General features: G+C 40.2%; 1 protein-coding gene across 1 annotated transcript in view; it reads left to right on the top strand.

The window, feature by feature from the left end:
* Positions 1 to 24,386, top strand: part of atg13 (ATG13 autophagy related 13 homolog (S. cerevisiae)) — a 94,545-nt gene that overhangs the window by 18,153 nt on the left and 52,006 nt on the right. The window contains 5 exon segments of the mRNA XM_030070677.1: positions 7,651 to 7,697; positions 14,763 to 14,903; positions 17,359 to 17,399; positions 17,930 to 18,026; positions 21,620 to 21,727. Of these exon segments, the coding sequence (XP_029926537.1) occupies positions 7,651 to 7,697; positions 14,763 to 14,903; positions 17,359 to 17,399; positions 17,930 to 18,026; positions 21,620 to 21,727 (434 nt within the window).

Genomic DNA, 24,386 nt, shown 5'->3' with positions numbered 1-24,386 from the left:
TGCCAATCTCACCTCCATCAAAACCGAGCTGCTCGCTCTAAAAACAGAACTGTCTGCAAATATTTCTTCTATGCAGACTGATGTCGCGACACTCAAACTCACCGTTACTGAGATGGAGCAGTCGCTTTCCACCTGGTCAGATGACGTTGTTGCTCTTCAAGCCAAAGTTGATCATTTAGCCAAAGAATTCGTGAAGTTGGAAGGCAAATGTGACGATCTGGAGTCCAGGGCCCGCTGTCAAAACATACGGATTATTGGTGTCCCGGAGGACGACTCCACTTCCTTCTCCGCCACCGGTGTGTCCCAACTACTGATGGAAGCTTTTAAGCTTGACAAGGAGCCGCTTGTGGATAGAGCACACCGGTCTCTTATGCCCAAACCTAAACCTGGTGATCGTCCCCGTGCCATTGTGGCGAAGCTCCATTACTACACAGACTGCGCTGATATTCTCAGGAAGGCGAGAGAACTGCAGCGGATTAAAATCCGAAATATGACCATCTCAGTCTTCCCGGATTACTCTGCCAAGACGGCACGGGCTCGTGCCTCCTTCAACGATGTTCGTCGGCAACTGCGTGAAATTGAGGGAGTCAGATTTGGCCTGCTGTATCCTGCCCGACTGCGTATAACCCACCGTGGTCTGCAACGGGACTTTACATCACCGGAGGAAGCCAAGTCATTCATCAAAACGATAACTAACTAGAGACTCTTGTTCATTGCGATGACACCTCCACTAGCTGTTATTCTTCAAGCCTGACTCATGTACCTGGGTGAGTTAGTGAACTCCACACACACGACGTTCTGTCGTCATTTTCTTTTGGACTTTGTTGCCTATGAGAACAGAACAGTATTGATGGTGATGGCTCACTTATTTTAGTTGATCCCTTTTAATGCCTTTTGTTTATTTTTGTTTATTTATCTTTTAATCTATACGCCTACTCGTTTCACAGTGTTCTCATAGCTCACAGTGTTAATTTAGTTGACCTAGTAATCAAGCCTGTCCTATTGGAGCTCACTATAACCTGATTAATGTAACGTGAAACAGACCCCCTTTTTTTTTTTTTCTCCTTAAGTCATGAAGTTGCTTGTTGGGCTACATTATATACTCAGGAGGTATTTGAATGGTTCAAACTGTTGACTATATGTGCCTTGCTCTTTATATTTAAAGTTCAACTCTCTGCAGGGACTCATTTGTTAAACTTAGCTGCATAGTCGAAAGCATCTCTCTTGGAGAATGGCTCCTGTAGGAGTCTGCACTGTTGTTCTTATCGTTTGGGGATTTGAACATCTGATGTGCGCTGGGGGGGTGGGTGAGGGGTTGTTGGGTTTTGTCTCTGCTTTTCTCTCTCTCTCTCTCTCTTTTTTTTTTTTTGTTTTGTTTTGTTTTGTTTGTTTGTTTGGTTACCCCTTTTTGTTGTGGGTGGGACACAGTCACTTTTTTCCTTTCATCTCTTAGTCAAGTAACATTGTAGATGACCAATAATAACTCACACAATTTTGATATTGGAAGTATTAGATTTTTGAGATGGAATGTTAAAGGTAGGACATAGACCGACTGAATTCAGTCAATCCAACTCCCAGCTTGTTGAAGCGACGACTCGACTTACAATCAGAGCTTGACCTTCTAACAACAGCAGATGCGGAACGCCTTCTACTTCGATCCCGCAGCTATTACTATGAACATGGTGATAAATCAAGCAGACTATTGGCACATCAACTAAAGAGGCAAGCTGCGTCTCGACTGATTCCCCAAATTAGAAATTCTACCGGCTCACTTACCTCCGATCCAATAACCATTAATGCAGTTTTTAAATCCTATTACTCCTCTCTTTATAAATCTGAATCTTCATCTGAGACAGCAGAAATGTCCTCCTTTTTTGAAAATCTCAGTATTCCTACTGTTGACCAAGACATTGCTAATGGGCTCGATGCTCCTCTTTGTTTGCAAGAAATTACAGCCGCCATTAAAGCCATGCAGAGCAACAAAGCCCCTGGTCCAGATGGATTTGGTGTTGAGTTTTTCAAAAAATTCATGGACAAATTAGCCCCTCTTCTCATTTCTATGTACAATGAGTCCCTTGAACGTGGTTCACTACCTCCGACCTTAACCCAAGCGTCCATAACCCTTCTTCTAAAGAAAGGTAAGGACCCTACATCATGTGCCTCTTACAGACCTCTGTCCTTGTTAAATGTAGATGTAAAAATTTTGGCTAAAGCCTAGCAACTCGGCTTGAAAAGATTCTTCCTACTATTATATCAGAGGAACAAAACGGTTTTATCAAGGGGCGTCAGCTCTTCTTTAATGTTCGCACACTTTTAAATGTTATTCTTTCTAAAAACTCTTCTCCAGTCCCCGAAGTTGTTATCTCAATCGATGCTGAGAAAGCATTCGATCGTGTTGAATGGGATTATCTTTTTGCTACACTTCATAAATTCGGACTTGGTAATAGATTTATATCTTGTATTCAACTTCTTTACACCTCCCCTCAGGCTAGCATTCATACTAATGACACTTGCTCCAGTTTTTTTACACTATCACGCGGTACCAGACAAGGATGTCCTCTCTCCCCTTTACTTTTTGTTTTAGCCATCGAACCTCTGTCTATTGCACTAAAGTCTCTCCCTCTTTTTCATGGAGTCTTTCGAGCCGGGATTGAACTCAAATTGTCACTTTACGCAGATGACCTGCTTCTATACGTATCAGATCCTCTGACTAGCTTTGCATCAGTTTTGTCTCTGCTGAAGACATTTGGCTCCTTCTCCGGCTATAAAGTTAATCTTCCTAAGAGTGAATGTTATCCCATTAACTCATCTGCTTTATTACTTAAACAATCCAATATTCCATTTAAACTAAGCTTGTCGGGGTTCAAATATCTAGGGATCAATGTAACTCGTACTCTACATTCTCTTTATACCGCAAATTTTTTCCCCTTGGTGACTCAGATTAAGTCAGACCTACAGAGATGGAACTTCTTACCCCTGTCATTGTTGGGTAGAATTAATGCAGTGAAAATGACTGTATTGCCTAAACTTATTTTTTTATTTCAATGTATTCCTTTGTTTTTGCCTAAAAAGTTTTTCAAATCATTGGACCAAATGGTTACCACCTTTTTGTGGAGTGGGAGGGTGCCCAGGGTGAGGTATTCATTATTGCAAAAGTTCAAACTCAGTGGCGGTCTTGCATTACCCAATTTTCTCTTCTATTACTGGTCAGCACATATTCACAAACTGACCTATTGGCTTCATTCTTCAGAGTTGTTATGGTGCAGGTTGGAGACTCATTCATTTTCTTTGTCTTCCCCAATGGCTTTACTCTCTTCCTCCCTACCGGTGAATCCTTCCAGATTTACTGGTAACCCTGTGGTACTGTCCACCCTTAAGGTTTGGTTTCAATTTAGGCGCCATTTTAAATTTGTGTCACCATCCACCCTGTCACCTGTAACCAAAAACCATCTGTTTCCCCCCTCACTTATCGACACCTCTTTCACATTCTGGCAGAGTCGAGGCATTAAGCACTTTAAGGATCTCTATAAAAATGGAATTTTTTCCACCTTCTCAGATCTATCATCAGATTTTAATTTACCTGCATCCCATTTGTTTCGCTATCTTCAAATCAGACATTGTGCCTCCACTCTGTTTCCATGCTATCCCTCCCTACCTGCTAACCAGCCATGGGATAATTTTTTGTCTATGAAACCTAATCAAACTTCTCTCATATCCAAGATATACGCAGAACTTATGACATTTGACGGCCACTCAGTCACTAAAGCTCGAATTCTTTGGGAGCAGGAGCTGGGTTTGAATTTTACAGATCAGTTATGGGACGAAGCCATTCGCAGTATACGCTCAAGCACACCTTGTGCAAGGCTACAACTGATTCAATTTAAAGTATTACATAGAGTTCATTTATCAAAATCTCGACTATCTGAAATTTATCCAAGTCTTGCAGATGAATGTGATAAGTGTCATGCTTCCTCCTGCAACTTAAGCCACATGTTTTTCTCCTGTCCCAGTTTACAAAAATTTTGGAGTGACTATGCTATGACCATGTCTAGGGTTCTGGCTAAAAATATTACTATGAGTCCTTTCTTAGCAATTTTTGGCCTTTCTGTTGATTCTTCCAATATCAACTCTCTACAGTTGAATATATTAAATTTTACATCACTTTTAGCAAGACGCCGCATTCTTTTTTCATGGAAATCCCCTAAGGCCCCTTCCATCTCCCTTTGGCTCAGGGATGTTATGTCTTTTCTCTCATTAGAAAAGATAAGATTTTCAGTAAAAGGTAACACTGCTAGATTTGTTCATAAATGGAAATCTTTCATAGATTACTTTAACTCTTTGCAAACTTTGCCCTCTGACTGACCCCCTCCCCTATCTATTTTGTTTGTTTGTTTGTTTTTACTTTATACTCCCTTTTTAATTTTATTACATGCACATTTATATGGGTGCGCATGGTTATATGTTTTGATATGTATGTATATGTGTATATATGTATGCATATTTCTGTATAGTTTTTATTTAGACTTGTGCTTTAATTCATTGTACTCTATGGACGCTGGAATTTAAAGTTTGTCAAGAACTTTTCTTATTCGTTTTAGTTTATGGTATACATTCATTGCACATTATATTCATTTATCTGTCTAAATTTTTTTTTTTTTTTTTTTTTCCTCCCCTTGCAGAGTCAATGTTCTGTTGAGCCCCCTTTCTGGGCCTTGGTGTTGTTTTGTTGTTTGCTTATTTGTTTTATCAAGTCAAAAACGGGAAATACGTGTAATGTCACTTCTTCATCTCCACTGCTGTATTCCCACTTAAAAAACATTAATAAAAAAACAAAAAACAAATATAATCTTGATATCTGCTGTACTTTGGAAGAAAACACAGTTTAGGTTTGAAAAATATTTCAGCTAATGATATGATGCTGCTAAAAAAGAGAACCACTAGATAGCACTACACTGTGTTACATAAATGTGTGGCTGTGTATGTTGTGCCCATAGCACACTTCTCCCTGACTGGAAGAAGTGACTTTTTTAAGCAATCCGACTTTTCAATTTCTCGTAAACCGGAACTTTTTTCCCATCCGTAATGAATGGGCAAATTTTTACTAGACTCTCCATTGCACAGTTTTGTCCATGTCCATGTGCAAAATACCAAAAATGTATGTCTTATTGGGAAGTGGTGTGTCAACTTTCAAAGTGATCCAACTTATCGATTTTTCGCAACATATTAAAACTGGCCTGTCCGCAATGAATTGGTAAATTTTTGCTTGGCTCTTCATCGCACAGCTTTTGTTCTACATCCATGCGGCAAATACAAAAAATGTGCATCTTGGTGAGGAGAAGCGTTGTGTCAATTTTTAAATCGATCCGACTTTCCAATTTTTTGCAATAACTCATTAAAATCGCAACCTCATCATTCCCTCATAATTTGCCCGAAAAACTCCATTTGAAGTTTAAACAGGTCAGCACAAGTGAGACTTCATGAGCCCTATCTTGTGCCACCCGCTACCCGCTGCCACTACCCGCTACCCGCAAATTGCGGATTTAGGAACTTCCGTTATCCCTAAACGGTATCTTGTTATTGTTTTTGTTTTTGTTGTCATCATCATCAGTAATAATGATAATAATATCATTACTGGTATAACTGCTGTTTTTGGCCATCTCTCGCCGCGCGGAGCCCACACATGTATGTATATATATAAAGCCAACTTGGTTTAGCCTCAGTAGAACCCCTGAGAAAATCTACCTCCCTCTCTCCATCGCGGGTTTAGGATTTCGGATTTAGGATAGCGCATCCTGCCCTTAAAGGCAATGGCACCTGGCACACTGATTGGTGTAATTGGCGTAACGCCCAAAACACGCCTATGCATAATATAGCGGGTAGTGCAGGTGTTTTACGGATAGCGGGAGGTGCGCAAGATAGCAACTTTTGCGGGGGAACGCCTCTTGCACAATGCTAAATCCCTAAATAGCGGGTTTAGGGACTCTGGTGCAAGATAGGGCCCCATGTGTGCAAAATATCATCTTGATTTCTGCTGTAATTTGGGAGAAATCACAGGTTAGGTTTTATAAACAATACAGTATATTGAAAGAATACTGTAGCGTTCTGATATAATGGGTGCCCTTCCTCCACTCTACTACTCACTCTGTGAGACAGGTTTTTATCCCCAAAAAAACTCATTTTTGGCTTCTAGTGGCCGTACTATCTAACAAACGTAAACATATGAGACATCAATCTTTTGTTTTTGAAACAAAAGATTGAGTCAATCAATCTCTTGTTTTTGAAACAAAGTGACGCCAACAGTATGACAGTGTGAAAAACTGGCGACACCATTTTGAAAAACATTTTTGCCAGCTGTTATGCCCTCACGCTGCCTGTTAGACAGGTACTTTATGTCTGTGTGCCTTCATACATTTTGGAGCTAACATAGAGATTAGGGCTGAACGATTAATTGCATTTGCGATAATATCGCGATATGATAAAACGTGATTTCCTAACCGCAACTATAAGTTGGTCACGAGACGCGAGCTACAGCGAGTGGAGCTTTCAGCCGCACCAATTTTTCATCCTGCCCAGCTGTTGCGCAATGTCCTCTGGCTCAATGGAGCAGTCAGAAACTGACACAAGTGAGACTTAAGTCTCGAACAGAAACAGCACGTCGGTGGTGTGGAATTATTTTCAGGGATGCAAACAGCGCGCCGAAAAGTGCAACTCGCTTTCTTCGTGGCCATTTGGGTGACTTGTGTGAATCGTGCAGATCCTATGAGTTTTTTTGACATAGATTGTGTAACAAAGCGAAGAGTTGCCACTCCGCTCTATTTTCACTGGCTAACAGCAGCACACTGGCTTAGCTTGTCTATTGAGAGAAGAGGTATCACTTCGGCTTATTTTTCAATCGGTGTTATCACAGGCATACTACTGCCCCCCCCCCCCCACCACCCCCACCACCAACCCAGTCTTCAAGGGCCCCCTGTCCTGCAGGTTTTGGTTTCAGCTCTGCTCTTTCACACCTGATCCATTTAAGGGCTTCATGCTGATTGGTTGAAGCAGATCTACCTGAACAGGGCGTGCAGGAAGATGCATGGGCCTTAATTGGGTCAGGTGTGCAAGAGCAGAGCTGAAACCAAAACCTGCACGACAGGGGGTCCTTGAGGACTGGGTTGGTGACCCCTGCTCTAGCCCTTTTCTGAAGATTATCAACCGCAAACCTAGGTTACCTAGTCCTTCAGCCAGTGATTTCTTACTTCAGTTTTTAACATAGTGATTTTACCATTTTAATCAAACTCAACTCCTCATCTGCAACAACTTGTTTGCAAAATGTTGCATAATACCATGAGGGCTAAGGTATGAGGGAAAATGAGCTAATCTAGTCAAAAATATAGGTCTGTGTGGTACTTAATATTGTTGTTATTTTAATCTTTTAAGCCTGCAACATGTCGCAGTTATTCATAACTCAGTTTTGCTTACCTGTAACTGCCCAACATGCGGTTCTTCTAAGGTAGTTACTAGCATTGCTGTTATGGATAATGGGTTTTTGGGTATTTTATTTTAGTTTTTAGATTGCTTGGTTGATTATTGTTATAGCTGGTGTTAAGATACTTGTTCATTAAAGAAACATCAAAGTCAAAGTCCCTCTCTTTCTTACTCTTTCAGGGTGACTCCATGGAGTTAGAGACTTGGTGCTTGGAGATGAATGAGAAGTGAGTGGGATCTGTTTCTTACAATGTTATAGCCTGGCTCTGCACAAACACAGAGTGTCATTTCAGGTTCTCATTAATTTGCATGCTGTGTTATGCTGTGTTATTATCAAGACTTTTCTTTCTTTCTTTCTTTATTTATCCATTCATCCATTTATTCATTCATTCATTCATACATTTATGTATGTATGTATGTATGTATTTTTATTATTTTCCCCCTGTTCATATACATTACAAATTTGGGGTAATTTTCTGCTACTTTTCTTGTTCTTAACGAAATGCAGTCCATTTACCATTCATGTCATAATCTGTTTTTTTTCCAGCATTAAGTTGCTTTAACCACTCAGACCACCATAGCAACCACGTAGCAACGCCTTAGCGACCATCCTCAAAATTCTAGCAATTGCCTAACAATGCCTTTACAAACACTTACATCTCCACATCATGAATGAAACTCTGTATCATATATGCCACTTTAGCAACTGCTTATCAAAATCCTGGCAAGCACACAAGACACTATGGGCCCTATCTTGTGCCACCCGCTATCCGCTGCCACTACCCGCTACCCGCAAATTGCGGATTTAGGAACTTCCACTATCCCTAAATGGTATCTTGCGCCACCCACTATCCGTTATGCCGACTCCGTCATTTGCGCCTGGAGGTGTGTCCGTGGGCGTGTTTCATGCGCTATCCCTAAAGTTGCTATCTTGCGCACACACTTTAGGGATAGCGGATAGTGGGTGGTCCTGACCACCCGGCAAAATTTGGGCTGTTACGAGAGCGCGCCCAGGCGGCTTCAACGCACGCCCCGACGGAGCCTCGCCACGCACACAGTCAGACTGATACCGGTACGCCGCCGGAATGGACTGAGTATATTACTCATATAGACTGTTTAGAGGAAAGACTGTTTTAATTGGACACTTACGCCAGCACGTTTTATTGTTTTATCATAAGCCAGCAGCTGTGCTATATTTTTATTTTTAATATTTTATTTGCCCAATCTACCTTGTCAATAAATTAGTTTACACATAGTTCCACCTCTGCCTCTTGTGTGTCTGTGGTGTCGCCCGGGGATTTTACTCAATCATTACAACCTTGTGACACGTCCACTTGGACACATGTGGCTCCACCTCCCAAATTAACTCGCCTATAATATAATATATAATATGTATACAGGGTTTCCCCCAGGATTTTTTGAAACTGTGGTGCTGAGGTGGACGACACCCCCCAGCCAGAGGTGGCCCATTGATGCTGAGCAGCATGCATGCTGCCAGATGGTCCCCCTGCAGCCTGTTCCTCAGGTCTGTCTTCACCTACACATAAATACAATTTAAAGTGAGTGGAACTTGGTAAATTGAGAAAAACCAAACCATCTCTGGCTTACGGTTTACTATTAACCAAATGGCTAAAAAACGGCCCTGCCTCGAGGTAGGGACTCGGAGCGGCCCCGAAAACTCCCGGGTGGGGCTTGGGGTTTACTTGGTGCTGACTGGATTTACTCACAGCGCGATGTGGTGTCAACAGAAAGCAAACAGCCGGGCGCTAGGCGTCCCTAGCAACACGGCCAACACTACCAAGCTAACGCTAACGTGCTAGCTAACGTTAGCTAACAGTAACAACACACTTTTTAGCCGGCATTTTTAGGGACGCTAACGTTAGCTTTAGGGAACGTTAGCTAACGCTAACAACAGGCTTTTTTAACAACATGCATTTTGATGCCCCGGTCATGGTCGCTCAACCGCCCGGTAACTTTACAGGAACCTTCCTCCTACTCGGCCCTCTCAGTGGAGACACGGCAGGTGAGAGGGCCGAGCGAGAGGATGTTCCTGTAGCAGCTCCTGCCCCCCAAATACTACCAGGAACACTGCAGAAGCCCCAGCCGCAAGCCATCCACAACCCGAAAAAGCTCCAGCCCCGTCATGTCATATTTGGCTTTGACTATGACTGAACATTTGCTCTCACTTTAAGGAAAAAAATTCGGGATATATATCGTATATCTATATTCAGCCAAAATATATCGGGATATGACTTTTGGTCCATATCGCCCAGCCCTACTGTCGGTCGCAATGCAATATTAACATTAATAACATTAGGGTCGTTTTCACAGGCTTGAACAAAAAATGGATTAAACTTAATCTTGCTTAGGTACCTTGCTCTCGCCCTTTTCTCTCCCTCTGCTTTTTACCGCCTCCACTCTTGAGCGCGCAGCAGTAGGACAAAGCAGGCGGGTGATAACTCCGGTGCGTTTTCAAAATAAAATTAATTGCGGCGTAGTGTAACATGTCGTGATATTTAATTTATCATTTAAAACTCTGATCATAGTAAGTATATGTGCGCAAATATATGCTATGTGTGTATGTAGGGTCGTTTTCACAGGTCATTCATACAATATACTTTAAATTGTGTTAACACCCGGAAAAAAAAAAAAAAAAAAAAAAATCATCATTCCCAAGCCGTGGCGGCTTTTATTTAGCCGTGGCGGTGCGCCACGATCAATTACATGTAGCGGAAACCCTGGTATATAAAGCCAACTTGCTTTCGCCTTAGTAGAACCCCTGAGAAAATCTACCTCCCTCTCTCCATCGCGGGTTTAGAATTTAGGATTTAGGATAGCGCATCCTGCCCTTAAAGGCAATGGCACCTGGCACACTGATTGGTTTAACTGGCGTAACGCCCAAAACACGCCTATGCATAATATAGTGGGTAGCGCAGGTGTTTTGCGGATAGTGGGAGGTGCACAAGATAGCAACTTTTACGGGGGAACGCCTCTTCCTAAATCCTAAATCCACAAATAGTGGGTTTAGGGAGTCTGGCGCAAGATAGGGCCCTATATGCATAGAGCAGCAGGAACATCCAAAATTTCTTTGAAATTTTCTAGTTTTACTTAATTCCTTACAAATTTTGGTCCATTACTCCTCACACAGTTTTTGTGTTACCCCCATACACCAAACACGAAAACATGCGGCCTGACTGGGAGAAGTGGGCTATGACTATTTTAAGAAATCTGACTTTCCAATTTCTCGTAAACCGTAATTTTGTCCCATGATCCATCCATAATGAATGGGCAAATTTTTACTAGACTCTTCCATTGCACAGCTTTAGTGGTACGTCCATGCATAAATTACAAAAAATGTGCGTCTTGTTTAGAAGTGGTGTGTCAATTTTCAAAGCCATCCAACTTATCGATTTTTCGCAATAACACATTAAAATTGGCCCGTCCGCAATGAATTGGTAAATTTTTGCTAGGTTCTCCATCGCACAGTTTTTGTGCTATGTCCACTCGCAAAATACGAGTACAAAAAAACATGCGTCTTATTGAGGAGAAGTGTTGTGTCAATTTAAGTTACTGAATATTTCACAGAACAGATTGACATTGCGCTTTTTGTAAACAAACACACACAAATGAGAAAACAGCAAAAAACAGCTCCCTTATTCTTTGGCCTAAAAACTCCATTTTGAAGTTTAAACAGGTCAAGTGGTATTTTATGTTTATAAAATATATTTTCATATCTGTTGTACTTTGGTAGAAAACACAGTTTAAGTTTGAAGAACGTTTCAGAGAATATAATGAGTGTCTGTGGGAGCCGTCAAGTTCTGGTGACGTCATAACTACTCCCCCTTTATCTTCTTTCTTCTCACTCTCCCTTCATAGTCAAAACAGGCGTCTTATGGTTCATCGAGCCAAATACATATAGTAACAGTTAGGTCCAAATACTTATTGACCTAACTGTATATCTTAGAGCCTTATATATATTTACTATATTTGAGAACTGTTTTGTTGTGTTGGGTGTCTCAGATTTTTCCTATGTACAACAAAAATGGAAATGCTACGCAAGAGTAGAAGAGCGCCAGAGTATGATCAAGGAGGTAGGCGTAGTGCTGCAGGGGGTTAACACATGGGCTTTCCCATTAGAGACCTCGGTTCAGTCAAGATACAGGCAAATGCAGTGTTTCCTTTTTTGAGTCGTGTTGGTTAAGGGATGACTTCTTGGGTTGTCCAGTGGTAGCCTAGCACATGCTGGGGTGATACCGATTTATCTACTTCATAGTTATTACAGTTATGTAGTTATAGTTATATACTGGAAGGTTTAGACACTGCTTAATCAAGTGATAGAAGCCTCAAATCAGTCACACCTCTACTCTCCCCATCACCAGCTTTATGAGCATCACTCTGCCTTTTCCAAATCTTTTTTTTTTTCCAGCAGACAGTTGCTTTGAAATCCTCTTTATTTCTGTGTTCCATGCTTTTATTTGAATTACACATACGCAGATTATACATCAAACTATTCAGTATCTTATCCTGCTTGGCAACATTAGACAATTCTAGTTGTTTTCCTAGTTGTTCCAGTATCCAGTATATGTTCTCAGTATGTATGTTTGTACATGGTGCACAGAGGTAGGCTTGTGCTGCTTGTGCGAGAGATGGATAGCAGCCTTTATTGTCCTGCCAAAAAGTAAGCAGGTTTTTGTGTCATGGGGTAACTGGCTCCAATAGGTAGAGTTTCATCTGCGCTGTCAGTTCAGCATACATGGCATGCAAGGAGCCAGCTTGTGGTGCCTTCTCTGGGTGCTTGGATCTGCTTGACCCATCATTGTGCTCCTCCACTTGTGAGGGACCAAGCAGGCAGGCACAAGGACTCGCAAGTTAGTTTAAGAAAAAAAAAGGCATTTATTTTGCCAAATGCAAAGAAAAATCTATCATTAGTTCAGTAACACAAAAAAATCAAAAATACTTAACAAAAAGTTCTGGGCTCTAAAATGAGGTCAACTAAACAGAACTCAACAGAATGGCAACTTAACCTGAACTGAACAAAAGAGAAACTGAAAATAGATACACAGAGGAAACTTAAATACTGGCTGATCAGACCATTAAACACAAAAGGGGGTAGGCCAAGATTAACTAAACAAAAGAACATTAAACAAATGTTCAGGCTCTTACAAAAATATTACAGAAAATAATTAGTAACACAGGCTCCTCTTTTCCTGCCTGGACCACACACCAAAAACTAAAGACAAAGACAACAGAATAACTAAACAGAACATATGTTTTAACACAGTGACAATTACAAGTAACTAAAGTGTGTGCACTAACAGAATAGAAACTATGTACTGTCAAATATTAATGAAGCTATGAGTGTGATGTATGAACAGAAATATTATGTGTCCTGTCATTTATCTGTTTATTGTATGTATGTGCATGGTGACTGCAAAACTGTGCATAAGCTAAATGAAACAGAAATGAGGTGATCATAAAGGTGTGTGGAACAGGCAGTGTGGTGTAGGAAAACATTGTACAAGTTGCACAACGCAATTAACAAGAACTTCAATTCAATACTCGTAACTTCTCTCCCTCTCCCTCAAGGTCTCTCTCTCTCTCACACACACACACACGCACACGCATACACATACACATACACTCACACACACACACACACACAGAGAATTTGTGAATGATGTTCTCAACTCGGATCAAGGACTGTAGCGATGGTGCACAAGCTTGGAAATAAAGTACAAAGAATGATAGATGAGGCCAAGAATAATTATTTTAGGATAAAGCTTGAAAAACATAAAAACAACTCTAAGTATTTGTGGTAAACTCTAAAGTCATTAGGGACTAATGAAAAAAATTAGCAGAATCAAAATAACATAGGTTTGAATATCAATGAGTCCTTAAGCTTTTGTAAAGCTAAGGTTGCAGATAGCTAATATGTTTTTCACAACCATAGCAAGGGATTTAGTGCAGAAACTCCCAGTCAACACAGGCAATTATGGGGAAGTTCAGGTGAAAAAGTTTTATGAGTCTAAAGGGATCTGAGAAGAGCAGTTTTGTTTTACCCAAATAACAACTAAAGGATTCACCAAAATGCTCAAGGTCATGGATACCAAAAAAGCCACTGGCTTGGATGTTATTCCAGCTATGTTCATGAGGGATGCTGCAGAGATTATTGCTCCTTATGTAACACACATTGTAAATCTCACAATCGCCCGATCAAAAGTCCCTCAGGAACGGAGTAAGGTTGAACAAAGTAACTATAGGCCTGTGTCTATTTTAAGTGTTTTAGGTAAGGTTTTGGAAAGATCAATATATAAAAAGATTTTTAATTATGTTAATCAGTTTAATACCTTATATGACTTCCAGTCAAGCTTTAGACAGTCATATTCAACTGAGACATACATGATTTATTTAACTGATCTCATTAAACTACTACTTTGCAATAAGGTGTGGATCTTCATTCATTTGTAACTGTTTGGAGGATTTTTTATACAATTTTTTTAAAATGAATTTTCTGGTAATTTATACTAACTTACTTTTTTGTTGGTGGTGGTGTTGGTAATTTTGCAAATTACCTTGATTTATTTCAAATCATGTGTAATAAGGTGATCACTAATTCAGCAGAAATTACTGGAACTGGAAATGACTGGAATTTCTGGAAGTAAAAGTAATAGTAATAATAAAATTACCAACCAAAATTGCCAAAATTATTTAAAGCTACATGAAGCGATATTACATGCATTATTACAGTAAAATGACACTTTGCAATGTGAGAGACATTGATGTGGGTTTTATTTCCATCATATAATTTACAGCCACTGTGTTGTCTCTGTTGCTGTCTAAATTTCTGTATTGGCCCATATGAGCCCCTCCTCTGCCCTCCACTTACCCCCTCATTGCAGCTGAAATTCTGTAGATTCACCAAATTTTAGTAGAGGTCATATACAGAATAATCCAGCATAAACCCAATGAGAATGAAATACTGGATATTCCTCATTTCCATCCCAAACATGCAATTTTTCACCATAACCTTTGGTTTTATACAAGCAATCTACCATGAACCTAGAAGCAGGAGTCAGTGTGTTTACAAACAGTTTGAGCTCTCATACCCTTCAGTGGTCATTTAGTGCCACTTTAAACATCAGATCCGTGATAGTGGATTGATGTCAGATTTCTTGTGTTTACATGCATGTGAAAGGCTGCGTTCAACGCCTCTGACCAGCAATTAAACTTTGAACTACCTCCAACAGCTGCAAAGTTTAGTTAGCTAATGTGTGTGTCTGTCTATCCTGTAGATGTGACAAGGACATCAAGGTGTCATATACAGTCTACAATCGTCTTTCGCTCCTCCTCAAGTCACTGCTGGCAATTACCAGAGTAACACCTGCCTATAAACTATCCAGAAAACAGGGACATGACTATGTCATATTATACAGGTAATTGCACTGTACCTGTCTTGTACAGCTGTGTTAACTGCAGTGCTGGGTAAGTATTTAAAAAAAGTAATCAGGTAAAGTTATTAATTACTTTGTATGAATTTCAATCGTGTTAATTACTCTCCAGAAGCAATTGGATTATTAATTACTTAACTTAATTGCTTATTTTTAAACCCAGAGGCCTTATTCACACAACATCTTAAAGAGCAGATTGCAGGTTGGAGACCCCAGTGAATCAATGTGTAGGAAAATAATGTAGGAACTGAATTTTCATTGAAATACGCATATATATATATACTACAGCGACCTCTGGAGTTGTTTTTGCAAGAGAATTTTACTTCCGCATCTGAAAAAGCTAGGGAGGGAGGGAGTCTGGTCAATTTGAACAATAGGAAAATAATGGATCTCTTCTTTTTTCTGGCTCTACGGGTGGTAAAACAGTTTCCCCCATGCGGTATAAATAAAGCTTACCTTACCTTACCTTAATGCTAGTTGTGACACTGAAGAGGTTGTGAATGTGTATTCATATCAATATGATAGACCACAGCCTTATAATTACGAGCCTGTTAGGCGTCAAAGAGACCAGGAACAGACCAGGGTCAGAAGAAATAACGGGCAGAGAGAGATTCAGTTGTGGTGCGAGGAGAACCAGGGGAGGACTGGGCACGTGTCTTGGTCAGTGACCAGGGTTAGCTTGTAGATACGTTCATATACGCATTTATCTATGAACGTTAGCAAGCGTTATCTAAGACTGTTTTCACATCACAAGATTGTAAAGTTTGCTATCACGTATCAGGCTATAACTAGTAATCATCGTCTAATACCAGCAGGAGTACTGATACTTACCCATAACAGAAACTAATGAGCTTTTATATTTCGTCATATTTCGCACTGCATAATATAACTCCGCACTACGTTGTATAGTGCTTTACCGTTACCGCAGGAGAGAGAGAGAGATAAACAGCTTCCAGATAAACGATAAACTGATTTTAAAGCCCCTCATTTTGCCGTCTGTCCATATTTTGCGTGGATTAAATTACTCTTACTTGTTTTTTACTCACAAAGCTTTTATTGCACTTACAGTAAAGTAATGAGTGTAGTTGTTGTCAACTCAACCTGGTTCATTGTCTCTCCTCTGCTTTGCTCAGTGGAGCACACAGGAAGTGCTCAGCTCTGCCCGGGGTGAAACAGAGAAGAGGAGAGAAACTCAGCTCAATCACAAATGACAGCAAAACGCAGTAGGGCCTGTTTATTTATGTTATTTCAAAGCTCTCAAGTCTCACGCATTGGGCGTGAGACACACACATTTCAACCCGTTCACACGCGCACACACCACACCTTGTATTTCTCACGCAGAGAAATTACCTGGATAACGCCCACCAAGTTGCACCGCTATTTTTTACAACAGTGCAACAGGTAGAGGAATCTGTATTTTCTGTATTTTTATATTTGACTTTTTCATTTTCATTATTGATAATACAGTCTAGGCTATGTTTGGTCTGTTTGGCTCTTATGACCCTGACACACACGTGATTTCGGCCGTCGTATGTGGTCGGCGGTAGCTCTATTATTACTATTATTATTATTACACGTTAAATCGGCTGCTCGTCGGGTTTTTTGTTTTTCACGTATCCAGTTTTGCAGAGCTAGCCAGCTAGATAGCAGGAGCACTTGGGGTGGCACATTATACCGGGCTACTCTGAACTCAGTTCAAAACTTGAGAGCCCTGGTTATTTACCTAATTTATGTGAACTTGTTTCATTTCAGCTCAGTGTAAGCGTCTACTGTGTTTTGCTGTCATTTATGGTCGCACTGAGTTTCTCTCCTCGAAAACGGTGGAGCCGATGTCCTGACAGGTTGGAGTTTGTGCAACCAGCACAAACACAATAATTTACCATGATGACGATAAATAAATGCTATGTAAAACTACTGAAAACAGACCAACTCACTATACCATGACCGCTCAGACTGACTACTACCTACGACTGTGCACTAAGCTGGGGAAAAGCTGAGGAGACCGACTCCCTCCCGTTATGTCATATGACGCGATGTTCGAGAAAAAAAAGCGTTTTTTGGAGCTTTGCTCAAAGCGGCCACTTTCTCCTCTGAATACATGCCCTTATGTCTTGTAAAACAAATTAAATCCTGCATTAACTTTTCACATGGTCATTTTCACACAAGGTTAAGTATAACTTTTGTAAAAATTTTAACCTGCAATATGCTCTTTAAGCCTAGAAGTAACTCCTAACCTGCTGATTGAGGAGCTCTTAAATGTATGAGTGTGTCACTGTTAACTTTGTTAAATCTCAGTCACAGTGAATCTGTGAAAATATATATGGCAACAGCGATGAGTCTATGGCAGTCAGTACTGGCCTATTATATCTATAACCATCTATAGTGTATGTTCTCAAACAGTGTATTGTATATATACTCCTGTTTCTCCTCTTTTGTCTAGGATCTACTTTGGGGAAGTCCAGCTGAGCGGACTGGGAGAAGGTAACTGTGAACTCAGCTTCCCAACCACCCATTTTGGATTTTCAGTCACAGCACTATCAATAAGTTTCTCAGTTTCCTTTATTTTGGCAAATAAGTGATCTAGAATACTGCAAAGCTAAGACAGTGATTACCAGCTACAGCTGATGCTACCTAAGCTGAACGCGTACGAAGACAAAACAACACCACATTTTAAAGTCTTCATATTTAGCCTAAATATAGAAGAGAAATAAAACTGAAAAATACAGTCAAATGATGGCACTAATTCTCCAACTTCAAAATTACCACTTAAAATGAGGAAGTCTAATAAAAAGTAGGATGTGTGAAATCTGAAACAAGCCAATATTGTAAAATAATGACTTGCCCTTTCAGATAAAGCATTTCAGCAAGGGCCAAATTTAATACTACTATCTCATACAGTACATACATACTATAAATATTATGCCTTTTAAATGTTTGAAGGAGACATTTTATATTTGCAGTGGGAGTAGGGTGGGGTTGATGTGCTTGTTAATTAAGGTTTGTTGTTTTAGGTTTTCAGACGGTACGTGTAGGTGTAGTTGGCACTCCTGTTGGCACCGTCACCCTGTCCTGTGCCTACCGCACCAACCTGGCATTCATGTCTAATAGGTAACTGACACACTGAGTGTAAACCAAGACAATCTGGGCTGTACAAAGGAGGAAAACCTCATAGACTTCATAGACCTCATAACCAGTTATATGCAAATAGGTTTGGGCAGTATTCAGATTTTGTTAACGTTAGAACTTCATCAGATTTCACAGAGCTATGCGGTATTACCAGCTATTTTTTTAAAATACTGTTGTATGCAGTTAGAAAGAGATTTTAAATGCATGCCGCACTACACTGAGTCTTAAGGGTGTTAAGTTACATAGGTCTGCATATTCTTTGATAAGTATGATTCTGCAGCAGTAAGCTGATAGTTAATTCAGATATGGGCATGTAAATTTATATTATTTCCATTATTGGCTACAACTTTGCTGACACAAGTTTTGCTCTTAGCTTGATCCAGATTTGCTGGCTCTCTCTGTCATTATAGGTGCAACCCTGAAATTCTGCTACACTGCAGCAGCTACATTCTTTTTAAACACAAACTGTTTTATCTGTCTATCTAAAGAGGAGTTGCGATGTCACAGTAATCAATCATACCATTGTTTAATTACCCCATTATACTGTATTACTGCCCAACCCTATTTACAAACAAGAGATATATTTCCTTAGTTTTTGGGAAATTATCTTCAACTGTTAAAGTACTAACCCTATCCCAAACCCTATAATTGGAAATGTATCCACTGACATTTACTGAATGTTTCTGTGTAGGGATATACATGGATAACCGGTGAACCAATCATTTTAAATTAACTGGATATTCAGAATGGTTCATTAGACAATATGCTTAGTTTTTGACTTATTATTAACATAGTCTAGGTAAAATAAATAAAATACTGTAAAACCCACTACAGTTATGTAAGGAGGTAAATGTTTAATAATTTGCTTTTGGAATAATATCCGTTGCATTCTGCTTTTTCTCATACACATCAGCTTATAAACTTGTTTTGATATGTAATTAAGTTATTGTAATTTATTTGGTAAAATATTAGCCTCTCTTTTCTTCTGGTGTATGAAGCTAGTGAAACAAGGTCCAAAATTAACTTTTGGCACATCTGACAATTGCAGGTAATTTACCAGCCATAAAACTGCATCATACATTATTTACGTCCTGTGCTTATGAGCTTCATATTTTAGGCAGGATCTCAGGGCTCCTGCATTGTTCAGACAGTACACTCCTGATCAAAATCTTAAGACCAGTTGAGTAATTGCAAGAATTTACATTTTGCACTGTTGGATCTTAAGAAGGTTCTAAGTAGAGCTTCAAAATGCAAAAAGAAGAAATGGGAGTGAGACAAAATAAATTGAGTAAGCAATTTATTGCAAACAACCATTAAACTGAAATAGGCTGTTCATCAGCTGATCAAAAGTTTAAGACCACTGCCTTTAAAAGCCCAAATCTTGGCATCTTGTGAATTTCCCAGTCTGGGATCAATAAAGTATACCTATGTATCTATCTATCTATCTATCAAAAATGTGGATTCAGTGTCATTTTCTGTCAGGTATCCACACTGTCATGATCTCCTGATGGCAAAGGCAAAAAAGCTTTCTTGGTGATCACCTCAAAAATTCATTTCGGCATGCTTGATGCTAGTGTTTCCAGGAGGCTAGCGGCAATGTTGCTCCAAGTTGTGAAGATGGCTTCACGGAGGGCATCCACTGTCTGGAACGGGTGTCCATTTCTGTAAACTTCTCTTACCATCCAATCTCAAATGTTCTCAATTGGATTTAGATCAGGGGAACACACAGGATGGTTCAAAAGAGTGATGTTATGTCTTTGGAAGAAGTCCTTTGTCAGGCGGGCATTGTGAACTGCAGCGTTGTCCTGTTGAAAAACCCAGTCATTACCACACAGACGATGGCCTTCAGTCATGAGGGATGCCCCCTTCAACATCTCCACATAGCCAGCTGCCGTTTGACGCCTCTGCACAACCTGAAGCTCCATTGTTCCATTGAAGGAAAAAGCCCCCCAGATCATGATGCCGCCCCCTCCACTCTGCTGTGTAGAAAACATCTCAGGTGGGATCTCCTTGTCATGCCAGTAACGTTGGAAGCCATCAGGACTGTCAAGGTTAAATTTTTTTTCTCATCAGAGAATACAACTTTCTTCCACCTTTCAGTGTCCCATGTTTGGTGCTCTCGTGCAAACTCCAAACGGGCAATTTTGTGCCGTTGAAGGAGACGAGGCCTGTGAAGACGTTTTTTTGTTCTTAAAACCCTTCTCTCGCAGATGCCGTCTGATGTTTATGGGACTGCAGTTGGCACCAGTGACAAGCTTAATTTGGGCCGAGGATCATCCCGTGTCTTGACGGACAGCCAATTGGATCCTCTGGCTCAGTGCCGGTGAAATTGTTTTGGGTCTACCACTTGACTTTTTTGTTCCATAACCCTCAGGATCTTTAAGGAAGTTAAAAATGACTGTCTTACTGCGTCCAACCTCAGCAGCAGTGGCACGCTGTGAGGGCCTTGTTGTTGGGCCTTGCTTCAGCAGCTCAACAATCCGACCACGTTCAAAGAGAGAAAGCTTTTTTGCCTTTGCCATCAGGAGGTCATGACAGTGTGGATGCCTGACAGAAAATGACACTGAATCCACATTTTTGCCAAGATTGGGCTTTTAAAGGCAGTGGTCTTAAACTTTTGATCAGCTGATGAACAGCCTATTTCAGTTTAATGGTTGTTTGCAATAAATTGCTTACTCAGTTTTTTTTTTGTCTCACTCCCATTTCTTCTTTTTGCATTTTGAAGCTCTACTTAGAACCTTCTTTCGATCCAACAGTGGAAAATGTAAATTCTTGCAATTTCTCAACTGGTCTGGAGTGTACTTCTCATAAGAGCACCAACCCCTGCAACTTTTCCCTTCACCTTCATGTTCTCTGTTTGGAGGCTTAACAAATGTGTTGCCACATATCTAATTACATGTAACATAAACCATGCACTTTGGGTTTCTTAAGGCAACAGCATGGTGCAGAAAGTGCCAAATAGTAGTAAGCAGCTTTAATTTGATTGGCTGATGCCATGATAGGTATGGTGGACTATAAGGGTCACACTCATCTCAGCCATTGAAAAAAGACAGTGACGTAAGCTTACGGTTTAATTCCAAATTATTTACTGGCCACTTGGTTGGTGGCCCCAATTAATTTACCGACCAAAACCAAAATTTACCCACATTCATTTATCCATTCATTCATTTTCCAAACCACTTATCCTCGTAAGGGTCACATAGGGTGAAGGAGCCTATCCCAGTGCTCATGGTCAGAATGCAGGGGAAATACCCTGGACAGGTTGCCAGTCCATCACAAAATTTAGTTAATTTTGGACCCTGTAGTAAAATATAGCATATTTTGTGGAATAAGAAATGTGAAATGGACAATACCTGGTTTTCAACCAGTTGACAGTGATCAGCTGGTTCACAAAATATCTATAATGCACATCCCTATTTCATAGTGGTTATGAAATCTGAGAAGTGGAGATATTAACATTTTGCTTCAATTGCTACAGTTAAATCAGTCTTTTACTTGTCGACTTTATGAATAGTTGAATGATTTTTAAATACAAAATGTTGTCAAAACTCTAAATCTCCTTTCCTCCTCTCCAGACAGTTTGAGCGTACAGCTCCAATCATGGGGATTATAGTTGATCACTTTCTGGATGCTCCTTATGGCAGCCAGCCTCCTGCCAACATGGGACAACCCTGCAATTACAGGTACCTGTGGAGATTATATGAACAGTTCACCCAAGTTGAAAATCTTTTTTTGTTCACCTCCATGTCATTGAAGGTGGTAAGACTACTAAAGGCATAAGGCTGAACACAGTTATTATAGATACTGTATTTTATTCCAGCTGGGAGTTGGAAATCGTAAGTATGACATAAATTAAATATGGCTCCCATCTTATCTGTTCATATGGACAATACATTTCAGTGCAATATTTTTATGGAGTTATAGTTTCTTCAGGCCCAGGGTGTGTGGCCCAGTACCGGGAGACCCCCCGGGTTGAGGAGAATTACTTGTGAAATACTCTCCACCCTGCTGCTACGATGTTTCTGTTGTTTACACTGTTTATTCTGTTTTATCTATTTATTCTTTCTTGCACTCATTATTATTTAGCTCTTGTTTTTTACGCACTAGTTATATAGTTTATATTTTAATTATTTAAACTGCCCCACAATTCCATCTCTGTTGTAATCCGGAAGCCAAGCAACTCACTGCTGTGTTTTTTGTGCAATGACAATAAAGAAAGTCTAAGTCTAAGTTAAATAGACTGTAATTAGCCATGCTAGAAAAACATCAACATGGAATGAACTAAGGCTTTCCCCAAAAAAAAGTTCATTTTGAAATTATATATCAAATTATAATTAATTATATATCAAAAGGGTCTTTTTTTAACTAAAATTGCAGTGGCCAATAATTAGTTGTCCCGTATTTGTCCCATGTTTTTGCATTTTTGCCCACAAGATGGCGGCATAGCATGGCCAGATGAAATAAGCTACTTGGCCTTATGCAGACACTATATGGTAGCATCTGAAAGAATGATGGATAGAAAACTTTAGAAACAAGGCATTTAAAAAATAATTATAAATTCAACAGCATTTTACTTATTCCAGTTGAGAGAGAGTAAAGAGCACACCAGGACAATAAAATTATGGAATTCCACAGGAAGGATGTTAAAGAAATCTTGGAGCTGGAGGCACTGCTGCAAAATGACTATAATGGAAACTAATGAAACCTGAACATTGATTTGAGATGCTGCTCAGCACTGTATGTCAAATTATTCTAGTCATAAATCTGCAATAAACATTATGTTTTGGTTAGGTGCCTTTTTTTTAGAGTGTATATGGGGTAGAACATTATGATGGGAGCATATGAAGCCATTCCCATGTTCAATTATGTGTGAATTATGTATTCAACTCTGTGATATATGTCAAGTTGTCATAGCAGTTTGTATTTTGATACTATTTGTTAAACAGTCTTTGTGCAAAATTTGATCAATTTTGACCACTAAAAATTCCTAAAATGGTCAAAATTCCTCCAAACTACCACATTAGTACACCAAGAAAAATTTGCACTTGATGTCAAAAACTTTTGACATTTCGATATTTCTGTGAGAACTGCATTTTTTCAGCAACTGAGTAGCTAGCATTCTGTTTCTGGAAATTGCTCAGAAACTCCACCTTATTGTAATATACCTGGAAAACCAGACATCTTCTGATACCCTGGTCTCTAGTGTGGGTTGCAAGGTTTCATGAGGCTGTGATTATCATAGAGGGTCACAGTAGGTTATTTTATACTGTGATGTCAAGTCACAGCATAAAATGAGACCAAAATGGTCTCACTACAATGTAAGAGCTACTATGGGATGTAACATCATCACGCATAAATAAAATCGGGCTCACTGAATCCCATAATCTCAGTTTTCCAGTCAAACCCAAAGTGCATGGTTTGTGTCCCAAACTGCATGGGATTAGCATTAGGTGGGCACATCTTCTAAGGTGAGACCCATAGGTTCCCACAGAACCCATTTCCATTCAGATGTCTTGAGGTCAGAGGTCAAGGGACCACTTTGAAAATAGCCATACTATTTTTCCCTTGCCAAAATTTAACTGAAATTTGCAGTGATATTTAATCCGTTTACTGACAACCTGGTATGACATACTTGACATTAGTGGATTCCTCAGGTTGTCTAGTTTGAGATGCTATGGGTATCTTCACATTAGCTTCAAAGCCCTCTACAGCCTCTAAAATACAGTAATAGCATTTTTCCACTATAGTACCATGCTGCGCCGTGCTATGAAATTCACCGTTCCGCATTCATTCCCACTACATCAGCCTGCTTGGTTCCGGGAACCAACCGTGAAAGATTTCAGCCCGGTTTGACATCTGGTGCTGGTCCGATTAGAATGGGGCCGCGGAGGCGGGCCTAAATATGATCTCCTTCGTGATTGGTCCATTAGAATGTCAGTTAACCAGGCTGCTACATTTGCAAACATTAGTTTCTGGAGAGATTAAGGAAGAAATTGATTTGCTTGAGTTTTTTGTTGGGTTTTTCTGTTGTGTAGCCTAGTTTACATTTTTCTTACAAATGGAAATGGAAATGTGACCCCTAAGCGCAGATGGCAGAGCATCTGTGAAGATGATGATGATGGCATGAAGCGGGTTCGGCCGCGGCACCCGGTCCAGCGTCAGGCAGGGCCGGCCGCGACAGGTGAGTGGCCGGTGCCGCGGCCGACCCGCCTGACGCCGACCGGTGCCGCGGCCAGCCCACCTGTGCCGGCTGGTGGCTTTTTTATTCAAACAAGATTTTGTCCATTAAATACAAAAAGCTATGTAACAACTGACAGCTCCTCTTGCTACTATAACAACTCC

This window comes from Myripristis murdjan, chromosome 2, assembly GCF_902150065.1.
Source record: "Myripristis murdjan chromosome 2, fMyrMur1.1, whole genome shotgun sequence".
NCBI lineage: Eukaryota > Metazoa > Chordata > Actinopteri > Holocentriformes > Holocentridae > Myripristis > Myripristis murdjan.
This window is presented reverse-complemented; position numbering and strand designations above follow the sequence as displayed.